Source organism: Sciurus carolinensis, chromosome 10, assembly GCF_902686445.1.
Source record: "Sciurus carolinensis chromosome 10, mSciCar1.2, whole genome shotgun sequence".
Classification (NCBI taxonomy): Eukaryota; Metazoa; Chordata; class Mammalia; order Rodentia; family Sciuridae; genus Sciurus; species Sciurus carolinensis.
Genome location: NC_062222.1, coordinates 74,731,825 through 74,745,713, shown reverse-complemented (window position 1 = coordinate 74,745,713; position 13,889 = coordinate 74,731,825). Strand labels below are relative to the sequence as shown.

At 34.3% G+C, this 13,889-nt stretch overlaps 1 protein-coding gene across 1 annotated transcript in view; it reads right to left on the bottom strand.

Moving 5' to 3' along the window:
• Positions 1-13,889, bottom strand: part of Prkg2 (protein kinase cGMP-dependent 2) — a 95,910-nt gene that overhangs the window by 54,997 nt on the left and 27,024 nt on the right. The window contains exons 3-6 of the mRNA XM_047566699.1: positions 11,918-12,084; positions 8,877-8,990; positions 7,425-7,530; positions 3,801-3,864 (exon numbers count right to left, since the gene is read on the bottom strand). Of these exons, the coding sequence (XP_047422655.1) occupies positions 3,801-3,864; positions 7,425-7,530; positions 8,877-8,990; positions 11,918-12,084 (451 nt within the window). The remainder of the gene's footprint in view (positions 1-3,800; positions 3,865-7,424; positions 7,531-8,876; positions 8,991-11,917; positions 12,085-13,889) is intronic.

Here is a 13,889-nt window from a genome sequence, read left to right as displayed (position 1 = left end):
AAGGAAACCCGAGAAAGAGCTTCATTGTTTCTTAAGGGACAACTTTCCTAGTAGTATTTTTCCCAGGGATGACTCTTTGTCACCCCAAACCATGGGAAGAAGATAAATAATACCTCCCAGTGTGTTGACAGTAACCTCATAGATCAGAAAAGGCTGTGGAAATAGGTCAGGCCAAAAATATATAGTGGTAAGTACTGGCTGTGATGCTGGACTGCCCAGTGTTTGTCAACCAGGGAGAGAAGCCAGTCAAGCCAGGGTGGTCACCAAGACCAAAAGGAGAAATGCAAACAGTGTGGTTATTGTCCTTGTGGTTGCACTGCAGAGGGGTCCCTTAGAGGACCTGATTTGTAAAGCATGGTTTTCAAGCATTTTTTTATTCTGATCTTCAGTAAGAAATACATTTTATGTGTACACTTAATAGTATGTTCACATACATTTATATGAAATTGGATTATGGTTTTCAAAATGATACTTATACTTACTACTCTGATTTTTTTAAAAGTCCCACTAAATTGATTTCATGACTTAGCAATTATTTGTGACCCACAGTCTGAATAAGATATGTTAAGCAGATGTCAAGAAGCCCTATGGTTGTTAAGTAGTTTTTTAAACAACTTGAGTACATAGAGAATTAATAATTTTTTTCTAAGTATAATAGTTAAGTTATCTTAGAAATATTAAAGGAAATACACCTAAATCAGGTGGACCCCGTCAACCACTCACCATTAATTTAGCACCTAGCTTGTCATTTCCAAGGAACTAGATCCTACAAAATGAAAACCACCAGAAATTATCTCTGTTTGGGCAAATCAATTATATAGAATTTGGTAATATAAACAATGAAAGAGCCCGTGGAGATGTGGTCCACAACCCTCTTGTTTTGTAAGGAGGGGACACTAATGCTCATTAGGATTAATAGACAGCTGGCAGTCACAGAGGAAGGATCACAGACCCTCATCTCCAGACTTTGAACCGGTGAACTTTCCATAACTCCTAGCAGTTCTACCTTTAACTCACTAGTCCATAAAATGGCAAAATGCACAATTATCTCAGCTTTCTCATGACTCTGGATGTAATCATAAAAATGAGGAAAACTGTCTGGCTTATGCAGCTGTCATTAGGGACCTTACGAAAGAAAGACTAAATTTTGAAAAAAAAAAGTGATAAAAAATGGAAAATTCCTAAATCAAGAGACAGACTGGGGAATGTGGAATACACATATTCTATTCATAAATGTACCTGTGTTTCTCAAACTTTAGTGAGCATAAGAATCTCATCATAAAAAGTTAAAAAGGTAAATTTGAGGGCCCCTATCAAAGTTGCTGATTCAATAAGTTTTAACTTTGAAAGGGCACCCAGGTCTACAGAAGAACAAGGACATTCCAGACTACTCCACGTCCACTCACCCCCACTAAACTGTGGCTTTGTGAAAGGTGTCAGAGTGGCAGTGCTCAAGGGCCATTGGTCAAATACCAGACAAATAGAGAGGCGGCCTCATGATTCATTGTGGGGCTCATAACTCAGGACAGTACAGTCAATCCCATGCTCCTAGACTAATCCGTGAGTGAGAGCAGAAATCCCTTCCTCTCCTGTCTTGTCCTGCACAATGGCAGGGGGTACAGTCACACTATGATTTTCATCATCATTAATCATTAAACTCCAGCCCAAAACTGTGTCATGTTTTATGATTTTCACTAGTTAACTCTAAACGCACTCCAGTATGTTGGTATTATTCCCACTCATTCCCCCATGAGAACATGGAAAGAAGCTTAAGCGTAATGGCTGCTTTCAGAACTGAATGACCTGGGTGACTTAAGCTAGTCAGAAATACTATTGGAGCACTGCAAAATCAGGGCCATTTGGTCCCAAATTTCAACAGTGTTCAACAGTCTACATCTTAAACACATCAGGCCAACTGCTTGGTGATGGGAAATTATGATAACTGCCCCCGTGTCCACCCAACACCCTCCCACACACATACACACAGGGGGGAAAAAAATCTCCCTTTTTCAACTCTGCAACAGCATGACAGATTCTATTTTCTCAAGGATTATGGAGCCAGTTCGTGGGACAGCTGGTCCTAGAATTCAGCAAGCACTCTGTAATAACTTGGGTGTGTTAGGAGTAGATTGTTGTCAGGACCATGTTGATTGGTTATTAGTCTAAAGTATGCTGGTAAGTTATGTGCTTTTCTTAGTGCTAAAGAGATTCCATTACTCCCTTGTTCATAGCTTTTGCATCTGAGAATTTTCACACATTACAGAGACACATTTGTTTGCCAGGTACGAATAAAGAGCCTTTTATAAAATGTGCTGCTGTCTGCAAATGTTGAGATATGGTAAAGCTTTTCTAAGGTGTTTTAAAAGATGAGAATCAAACTTGAATTGTGTGTTAATTAATACTGGATTTGAGACCCCATCTATATGTTCTGTAGCTATTGCCTGTGGCTATTATAAATATGTCTAATTTACCATTTAATTTTAATGATACTAAATTTTCATATTTGCTGTCAGCATGGAATTCCCCTCTGGTGAATCTACTCCATTAGTTTTATATCAAAAACAGATTTCCTTGGTTAACCAAAAAAATATAGGGCCTTTCTAGCTTTAAAAAAAACACCCTCAGAAATTGGGATGAATTATTAATTCGTAACATCTGTGATTGGTTTATATTACACTGGGGAAATCCCAAGAGATGCAGGATAAGCAGTCTTCTTGAAAATGACTTCATATCTGACCCCCTTGGGGACACAAGGCCAGGCATTGTGTCATCATGGTCTGTCCCAGATAAACTGCTGGATGGGTTCCATGAATTGTAAATGGAAACATTACTGGTGTCACTTACTCTTAAGGATAAAATGGTCCCTACTCCCTTCTCAACAGATATTAGTTTACATTGCATATTGTGATTGACAGAGGCATGAATCTGTCAACAATCAGCCTTGTGGGGCTCTTTTATTTTCCTCCCACTGAGAACAGCTCTATTAAAGCTTACAGTCGTAAGATGTGACTCCTTTACCATTCCCGACCTCCTTTAAATTCCATAAAATCCACTTTAGTTTCAATGAAATTGACCCCCAAGAAAGTTGGAGAGGTTATTTGCTTTGAATTTTAATCTCTGAAATCTGAAGAGGTTTTCATAAGATGCATATCATTAGCATCCAAGGTATGTTTCATTAAAGCATTATTCACAAAAAGATGTGATGAGTCTTGGACTAGAACCAACCATCTGGGTGATACCTAAAATGAGTTTTTGAATGCATTCCAAAAAGCCGTTTTCCTCCAGACATTAATATAGGTAAAGTGCTTCTTGAGTACAGTTTCTTAAAATGTATTTTCGTGGCCTAGAGTGTTCAAGTATAGAATGTTTCATCATCTGATTCAGAGGCTTGTCACCAGAAGCACCAACATGCCCTTTCTGTGCTCCATTTCCTAATTATGCCTCACTGACTCCTTTCTACTATGAAAATTCTGTAAGGGATTGTGATGTTAATTGCAGAAAAATCAAATGCCTCTTGAGTAAGGCAGATTAGTTTTATAAAATATACTAAAAAGATTAAAATATGTAAATCAAATTTCACTTTACACATGCAAATCCAATTTCCTTTTATACATTTCAAAAGAATCTAACTCCTCCCCAGCCCCTTATTTCAGCATGAGTTGGCCTAAGTTTTCACAATAGAAAAATATTTCTGGTCTCTACAGAATAGTGATCTGCTGTCTTTTCCTTTTTATTCATTCACAGTGCTAATAACACAACTAGATTTGAAAATCTAATGAAATTTACTTTAAATGTCTTACCACTTCCAAGCAGTCGATGATCTTGGTGAGTTTATCTTCTGGTAAATTCTTCAGCAAGGATACACTTCAAAGTCAAAAGAAATCTTTACTTAATTATTTTCTGAGTTTAACTATAAATACACATATATACATTAAGTAGATTCTAAAATTTTATATTCATTTAAAAATTGTAATGCACTCTAGTTTTCCAAAGTAAACCTTCAAATAACTGAAAACACATAAATAATAGAATTTTATACACATTAGAAATTATATAATATGTATAACTTCATAAGTAAATAAATGAAAATAGTAAGATACTATAAAGGGGAAAAATCACATTCTGTCTAATGGAGGGAAAAAAATCATTTGACATTCATTGTTGATTTTGAAAGTGAATTACATTTGTAAATGTGTTCCTCTCCACCTTTGAATATCACTTCCGTTAGTTTGGGTGAGGAGTTCTGCTTCCAGTGGAGGATCAGATTTTCATCTAAATCCTTGTGCTTAAGTAAAGACTGAATTCAGGGGGAATGTGGGAATTAACATTGAAATGACCTTTGATTATTAGTCATACTGTGCTGTCCTTTTAAAAATCAATGGTAGCCAGTAGCCAGAGGCATTTACAGATAATAATATAGAGAGAAGTAGAATGCTGAAAACATGAAATATCAGAAATTTCAGTAAGTATGATTAACTGATCAATATGATTCAATTGTTCTCTTAAATGTCTCTTCTGCTTTACCTATTTTAATTTAGGACTGTTAATATAATTTCTATAAGAAAAATACATTATTCTTACAATCTAAAATGTGAACCCCTAGAGGAAAAAATAAAGCTACTCCAAAAATGCATGACTGGATCTGATTTGTAAAGGCAGAGAGCTCTAGACTGACTTTTGCACACATGCACCAGGAGGCATAGGACAAGACACATGAAAAAGAAGGTTTGCAATGGAATCCTTTACAATTATAAAACACTGAAAAAAACTGCAGTGAAGAACAGACACTTACACAGTGTTAGAGTCAAGTAATAAAACTCTATGATAGCAGAAATCAATCTTAGAAGAAATACTGAGTGAAGAATTCAGTTGCAAAAATAACACCATTTTCATAAAGTTCAAGCCATAGGCAAAACATTAAAAAAAGCAAGGATATGATCACTAAACTTCCAAATGCAGACTACTTTCAAAGGACAGGGGATGCAGGAGAAAAAGGACATGCAAATTCAAGGACACTGCTAATATCCTATTCCTTACATTGGGCAATAGTTTCATGAACATTTATTCTACTACAATATTTTAAATTTTAATTGATATACAAAAACAAAGTTATACATATTTATGAGTACTTTGTAATATTTCTGAACATGTATATACATTGTACAATGTTTAAATTGAAGAAACATTTATCTAATTTGATATTTCTTTATAATAAAAATGTTCAAAATCCTTTCTTTTAGCTTTCTGAAATACACATTATATTCTCATGTACAGTCAACCTATTATGTAATAGCATATCAGAACTTCTTGCTTCAGCTACTTCTAACTTAGTACCCACTGATCCATCTCTCCCCATCCCTCCCTCCTCCTACCCTCTCTAGCCTCTGGAAACCACCATTCTGCTCTCAATTTTATGAGATGAACTTTCTTAGATTCTACATGAGTGAGATCATGCAGTTCTTGTCTTTATATTTCACTTAACACAAATACGCTCATTTCCACCCATGATGTCACAAATGACAGGATTTCATCCTTTTTTGATGGCTGCATGGTACATATGTACCACATTTTCTTTATCTGCATATTGGTTGGTAGACACTCAGGTGGCACCTATCTCTTGGCTACTGTGAATGGTGCTTCAATGAACATGGGAGTGCAGATGTCTTTTTGACATACTAATTTCATTTCTTCTGTACATACACCCAGTCATGAGATACATATGTATCACATATCTTATATATCACATACTTCATAATAAAAATGGAAATGAAAAAAGAAAAAGCTTATGGCATATTATGAAACAAAAAAAATGTATTTTGATAGTTTATCTTCCTATTGGTGAAATGATAAAAGGATAACCAGAACTTATCTTTGATTAACACATACTTAGTATGAAAGTTTAATTTCTGGTACAAACTGGGATCTATAATATTAGTAAAACTATCACCTTAGGCATATAGTAAGGAAATAGATATGAGGGGAAATCTTAGTATATCTATGAAGGCAGGCATCAGGTTTATCATATTTACCATCAAGTCTACAAGGTTTACTGCCTGGAAATAAATATTTGTTGGAAGAGTGAATTAAATGTCAAAAGGAAGGCAAGAAAGAAGGAATGTATCTCAGTACATTGTCTAAGCTCCTTCCACTAAGACAAAACATACTGGACTCAGGGAATTAACTGCTCTGCATATAGTGGCTCAGGTTTTATCTCGGACATTCAAACATAACCTTTGGACACTGGTTATTTATGTATCTTTTATTGGCCCTTACATTAGTGTGGCTTATTAGCTTTAAATGCTGACCTGTGTCACTCGATTGTTGGATTGGAGATCACCTATATTCAGGGACATCCCACAAAATGATGACTAAGCACTGGCTGGCTATCAGGTAAGGCACCTACCTGTCATTACTGCAGCCCTCTGCCAGGAGCCATAACTGTCTCTGGGAGGGCCAATCAGTATGATTCTATATGAGAACTAATACCTGCAATGTCCTACTTATTAACAATGTGTTCCTTCAAGATTTATTGAGCTCTCAATATATGCTAGGCCCTGTACAGTCCCCAAATCACTGACTTACAGGTTTATAATACAAGATGGAATCACTATACTTAAGAAGAACTTAGAATTTATTTTTGGAAACCATGCAATACATTATTATTATTAACACTTATTGTAAGTAACGTTTCATTTCAGTATGTATTACAGATTCAGAGACTGTCAAAACTCTCACAAATGATATAAAAATAGTTTAAAGAACTTAGATTTTCAAAATACTCTCTAATTTGGAACTTTAAAAAAATTACATAGATATTTATTTCTCTATAAATTAATGCATTCAAGTCTCCGAGGTACAGAACATTTCACAAAATGACTGTGTTTCAAGGATCCATGTCATCATGATAAGCACAGTAACATTTTTGGCAAGTTAATTTCCTACAAATAATTTGCTCCAAATGATGATTTGGAAGATAGTGTGGCTATATGAATAGAAAAAGGAAAGTCTCAGATAAGCAAGGATAGTAAAATAAGTTTATTTTAATAATATTCTAAGTAAGCATTATTAGAAGGGTTATCTTTTTGCTATCCTCTTCCAAATTTCATATAGCTTTCAAAGTCTAGTGAACACACAGTTGAATTTTTTAGAATTTTTTGTACATTTTTCTATACTATATGCTATGGTTCCATCAATAAAAGGGAAAAAAAGAACAGGAGAAATAAATCAATACACAAAGTTAATGGGTACTAAATGTAATATTTTTACTTATGCTGGCATTTATTGCAAGGGAATATTTTTGCTGCTTGGTTTAATAATGTGGAAAATGGGAGAAACTATAATAAAATAAATATTGTGATAAAATGATCATTTCCACACTATGGCTACATCATTGACTGCACTTTCCCCCAATGAGTTATTCTTACCTTCTGAGGAAGTTTCTGTACTGTTCATCTCTAGCTTGAGCTGTCCTCCTCATTATGTTCTGGAAAACCTCCCGATCTAGTGCCCATGTCTTAACATTGGTAATAGCTTTAGAAAAATGGAGAAAATAACAAAACATTAAGAAAACTTTCCAAAATGTTAATCAATGAATTTGCATTTCTTGGAAAATGCATTATTTTAAACATGCTAATGGGAGGAAGCATCAAAATAAATACTAATTTTATAAATCACTTTGACTTTGAAGTGTACCATGATTCAGTACCAGAAGATTTTCCTTTCTAATTATGTTTTGGTTGTGATGATATTCAAATGAGTCTGCAGTTTCCAATTACATACTACCTCAGCAGGATGCATGTTAGAGAAGGCCAGTCAACCTGAGGTCAACCTAGAGAGTGAAAAATTCATAAGCAGGTAAGGAAGTTAAGGATTTCTGTGTGTATGTGTATGCTTTTCGTGTGTCTTTTTATGTGGTTTAGATCTTGTTGCCAAAGAGAGCCTATATATTTTAAGGATCTCTGTAGTTATTCACATGAAATACATACGAATAATTTTTAAAGAGGTTACAAGAGACAGTTTTTGAGACAAAATCATTTTTAATAGGAAAGACATTAAAGGTAAACATAAAATCCCAAAAGGAAGTAGAGTAGAAGTAGCAGCTCTAAAAATAATTTAAAAGAAATTACAATTGTAAGATTTAAAAAAATAAGAGTGATGAGAGTATACAAAATAGATCAGGAACCAAATTCCCTGCTTATCTAACTTTATAGTGAATTAGAATTACCTTGATATTCTTGCTAAAATAGAGATTCCTGGGCCTCATGACCAGAGATTCTTCTTCACATTTGGAGTGGAGCCCAAGTCTCCATTTTCACTAAATACCTCAGAATGTAACCCAGCCTCAAACACTAAGAAACACCACATCTAAATAATTCTGAAGAAAATCCAAGGTCGCATGAATAAAATCAATAAAAATAAGAATCCTTAGGAGAAGCCATTAAACTAATCCTAAAAGTCATTAATGAAAAATTTCATGTCTTTAATTCACATCCTTTGTGATACTTATACATTTTTCATTGGTGTGATTAATTTTTCTGGTTTATGATATGCTCAGAACCTTATGGAAACTAGAAAGCAAACGTTCTGAATGAGCCCGAGACATATGTCTGTGTAGTAAAAAGTGAAGTGGCAATTTTAAAAATGTTGGAATCATTTAGTTTAAAGCCATTTTAAAATTGTGTTTACAGGTAAGTGAGATAAAAGTTCATTTAGCTTGAATTTTTAAGATAAGTGCTTCCATATAAGTCCTATTATAGGCACAGCATTTATATGAATAAGAGCAAATGGGGAAAAGTAGAAGACAAAGATTGGGCCAAGATGTAAACGTGACTTAACAGCATGCCACAATTCAAAGACAGCAAATCATCTCCTGTTACCTTTCACAGAGGCAGTCCTGGTACAGTTGTATAAAATAGCTAGTTCCCCAAATGTGGTCCACATAGGGATGGATGATAGCAATTTCTCTCCTTGGAACACCTCTAGTCGACCCTCTATCAAGTAGAATTTAAGAAAAACACAAATAATAAAGATAATTTATTACTGGATTCTGTAAATTAAACAACAACTGCCACCAGAATGTATGAAAAGCAAACAGGTGAGACATCTTATGATTCTCATTATAATACAGCGGTTAAAAGTGCAGACAAACCAGCTCTGCCACTTACCTTGAGAAAGAGAAAGGTACCCTTTCTGCCTGAAGTTCCTCATCAATAATGCGGATAATAATAATAATAATAATAATAATAATAATAATTTTACGTATTTGTCATGAGAGTTAATATAGGGAATGAACATGAAATGATGGCTAGTACATAGCAAATGCTACATTGGCTATTGTTAATATTGCTACCACTCTAACAAAGCTCTTCCCCTCAAGTGGTGAGTGGCAAATGTTTTGTTTAAAATTCATTCTACCTTATGCAAATTGTAGTACATGAAATGATTTCTCTTACTAGGAGACCAAAAATCATGTGTGTCTTGAAAACACAGATCAGCTGTTCACAGAGACAGAAGGACAATGCTTATCATACCTGATAAGTCAGACTGCCTGGCTCTGGGTCCTGGCTCTACTAACTATTGGCTGTGTGACCTTGGACAAGTTGCTTCATGGTCCTCCCTGTTATCTAACCTCTCATTTGTTTAAATGCAATAACTATTAATCATAAAAGCAAGTCACTAGCAAGAGTACTTGGCACTTGTCTGTACCTAGGCAAAGATGAAAGGAAGGGAGAGGCAAAGTTAAGATATTCACAATTCTTTTGCTCTGGCAGCTCTCATCTCCTTCCTCTTCACATGAAATCTTATCTAACCGCACTCATAAGCCAAAAACACCCAAATACTTAAAGGGAGAATAGTAGAATAATGCCCCTTCCCTTGAAGTATTAATTTCTTTCTCCTAAGTTACCACTATGTAGATCTGGGTCATCTCTGATGACCTTTCATTCAACAAATCTTATCTGAGTACCTTCATTGTGCCAGTAACTGTTTTGGATGCCAAAGCAACAAAGTGGACAAAAGAGACCAAGAAAAACTTATAATTCAGTAAGAAAAACAAAAAGCAAATCTCTTATTTTGGTTCAAAATCCCACAGATTAGATATGCAGCATAGTAATTTCCCATTACAGTTAATTCTGTTCTATCAAAGTCACTTAGTGATACTGTCCTGTTGATAACACAGATTTTAATGCATTTCAAGACTTTTTCCTAATTGGTTATGGCTCATGGGGCCTGAATAATGCTGAAGAATTATATGGAATACCAAATTTCTAAGTTAATATGATGTACTATTTGCTATTCATGCTATATTCTACAAAGGGGGAATTTTTAATTATCAAATTAATTTGCTCAACCAGATAATTAAACCAGGAAAATCATTTCTTAGGTGACAGCATAATTAATTCAAATAAGAAACCATCCAATTTCCATTTCTATGCGTGCTATATCCCTGATCTCAATAGCTACATTGATGTTGACGTCTGTTCAACCTCTTCCCTCTCCAAGTTTTTCATCAGAGTTACTGGTAAGGTACAAGATGGACTGACAAGAATTTCTCATGCTTTCCTAGCAGGTTCAATAAATATTTGTTGACTTAATGACCTATCTTTTCTTTCCAGAATTCTCTAGTGTTGCTAAAACAGATGTTAAATGCCCAAGAGAATAGTTGCACAAGGGAAAAATTGCTCAGGATCACCTGTCCCTATAAAACTGAAGACTATTTTAGATATACTGGGTTAAATAAATTATTAAAATTAAAAAATTAAAATTTAATTTAAAAAAATAAAGACTGGCTAAATTAATGCTATAAGGCACTGGTTGGGTAGAATTATTACTTGGGAATGACCACATGACTTTAAGGTTGCCTATAAAGATATATGGCAAATAATACACAAATAGTCATAAAAGTAGCGTGTTTAAAGAATCAAAGTATAGGAAAATGATCTTTTTTACATTATAAATAGAATAATACATGTCTATTAGTTTGTTTAAGAAAGGCAACTTCTGTCCCACATCTAAGCCCCAAGAAATAGGAATAAAGGCAATTACTTAGATTATCAAACACTATGACACAAAATAGATCACAGCATATCTCAAGTTACCACACCATCTGGGTAAACCAATTTAACTTTCTTTCCTAGGCTCAAAGACTTGGGGCAATTCAGAATATAACAAGGCATTCAATAACCTAATCCCTGTTCAGATAATTTCTTGCTTCTATGTCTTAAAAATTTTTTTTTGAGTAGCTCTTATATAACCTTCCAGCATGTATGCATGTTCAAGTGATCATAGATAAGGAAGTCATTTAATTAGTTGTAAAAATATCACTTGTTATTGTAAGGCACTCTACAGATTTGTTTGTTGGTTAAATGTACCTAAATTATCCTTTGAAATCATGGGTATATAGCCAAAATCATCTCCAAAACCATGATATTTTTTCCTGGTATAATTATCTAAAACTAAACATAAGCAGCTGTATTTTGAATGGAAGCACTTTTTTGCAGGTGGCATGTAATTAAAAAATATGAATTCATAAGTCATATTGCCTAAATTTGCATTTTGCCTTCAACACTTATGAGCTGTGTGGCCTTGGATAACTTACTTAACCTCCTGGGATATATTCTCTGTTAGTAACATAAAGATAATAGAACTTGCATTATAGGGTTTGTAAGATAATGAAAACAAGATCTCCCAACTGAGTGTTAAATAGAACATCAGATATATAGAAAGCATTCAGTAAATATTAACTATCACCATTATGTTGATTATGTTCACAATGTTGCCATCTCATGAACCCACTCTATTAGATTTTTACAAATAGAGAAACTGATTTTATATTTTTATAAATATTTGCAAAAAATCACATGACAATAAGCAAAACATTTGCTCTAGGATATCTGAAAAAAAAATCTGCAAAACTCACCTGCCAGCACAAATATATGGTTTCCCGGTTCTCCTTGCTTAATAATGTAACTGCCTTGCTGGTAGTTTCTTCCATACATGCATTCCACCATGTCTTTGATCTGCTGAGGATCCAGTCTCTTTAGGAACTGGTTTTTATTAAGGGCATCTGTAATGAGTTTCTTCTCACTGGTGTAATGAGAAAGAATTGTTAGTTACAAATAATTATTTTTTCTTCCAATTAATTGAAACCAAGCTTTACTATCTAGATTTAATTCATTCTGACTCTTGATATTGCTACCAACATACTTAAAACTTTTCTTGTAAGAAAAAAACAATTTTCGCCCCACCAAATACCTCATCCTTACAATTACCATACCTTACATGTAAAACTTATAAAAACTTTTTCAATATTATCACATCAATTTTAACATTATTCTTAGTTCTATTGCCACACATGTGGTGTCTCTCAATAACTCTATTAATGATCACACAATTTTCAGATGAAAAGCAAATCTGGTGAAGATGAAAACATGTATTCAAGGGACTACAACAAATATTCATTCACTGATGTATGCATACATGCATAGAGCTTTATTTATATCTGATTTAATCCTCACCACTATCCTAGGAGGTAAATGCTATTCCTTTGTTATAGAGAAGTAAACTAAGAGGTAAGAATCAACTTATTCCTCAATGCTTTCAAACTAAGCCTGTGATGAAGCCTCTTCTGAGGAGGAGAGTTGGCTCCCTTGCAGCACCTTAGGTTTCATCAGACATAGAGGGTATTGATGAAAGTTCATTTCCTTAGGTTCCACTCTAAGTAATCTAGACTGAGTAGATTCTCAGTAGACTGAGTAATCTACACTTGAAATGTCACACCCTATTCATTCCCCAAATCCAAGTCTTACTTGTTGATAATTCTAGAACACTCTTCTTTCTATCAGAGGGAAAAAAAGTAGCATAATATAGCAATTACTGTAAGTTTGGAATGTTTTAACCCACAAATAATGTATTTGTAGATATCACAAAATTATTGAACTGGAAGAAAAAAGGCTTTAGAACTGTCAGAATCTTTGCACAATGTATTTATTGCCTCTATGATTTTCTAAAACAGTTTTTTTTTTCTAAAACAGTTTTTTTTTTTTCTGTATTTTTCATCCAAATGCTTTGAACACTAGATTTACTGTTTGAAAACTAGTGAGCTTTTTCTGAGTTCTCAATCACAAGGTAAGACTATGGCATGAGTCACTACCTTCAGAACCCCACCAACAGACCATTTGGCTACGTGCAGGAAACAGAAAGAGGTCTCATACATAGGACATCCTTCTTGCCTACAGTGACCCCATGATCTTCAGAGCCATCCAAGCTCATTGAAGACCTCGAGAACTTCTTTTCCTTTTCATCTAAAGAACCAACAAATATCATTGATTCCCTTAACAAAGTATCATTAGTCTCTATTTCATTTTTCATCTTCAAAGATGTCCCAGAGTCCAAAACCAAATCCCAGGTCTGGACGAGTTCAACACCTTTTTTGGGGATTTCAGTGTCTACCCTCTTTTCCTTACAGTTCCTCTTATACCATATCATCAGACCCTTCTTCCTAGGGAAAAAAAAATGATCAAAAATTCAATTCTCATTTCACCCTAGTCTCATTCTTCCTTTATCCATTAAAGCAATAATTCATTCAATTAAAAAATACTAAGTGCATACCTTTGCTAGATCATCTTGGTGTAAGTGGTAGAGTGGTGAATAATACCAAAAAATAAAAAGCCCATGCTTCTGTGGACTTTTCATCAGTATGATATTTCAGTCATATATTTCCTTGATGCCCACACATTCCAATTTCCCAAAGTATGTTCCAAGAAATACTGCTTCATATTGGAAAGGGTGCTGAGTTTAAGCAGTTTAGAAACAAGGCACATTTAAAAAACTCAAGCAAGTCTATCAGTAAACAAATATGCTTAAAACAATATTTTCTAAACTTTAGTGTC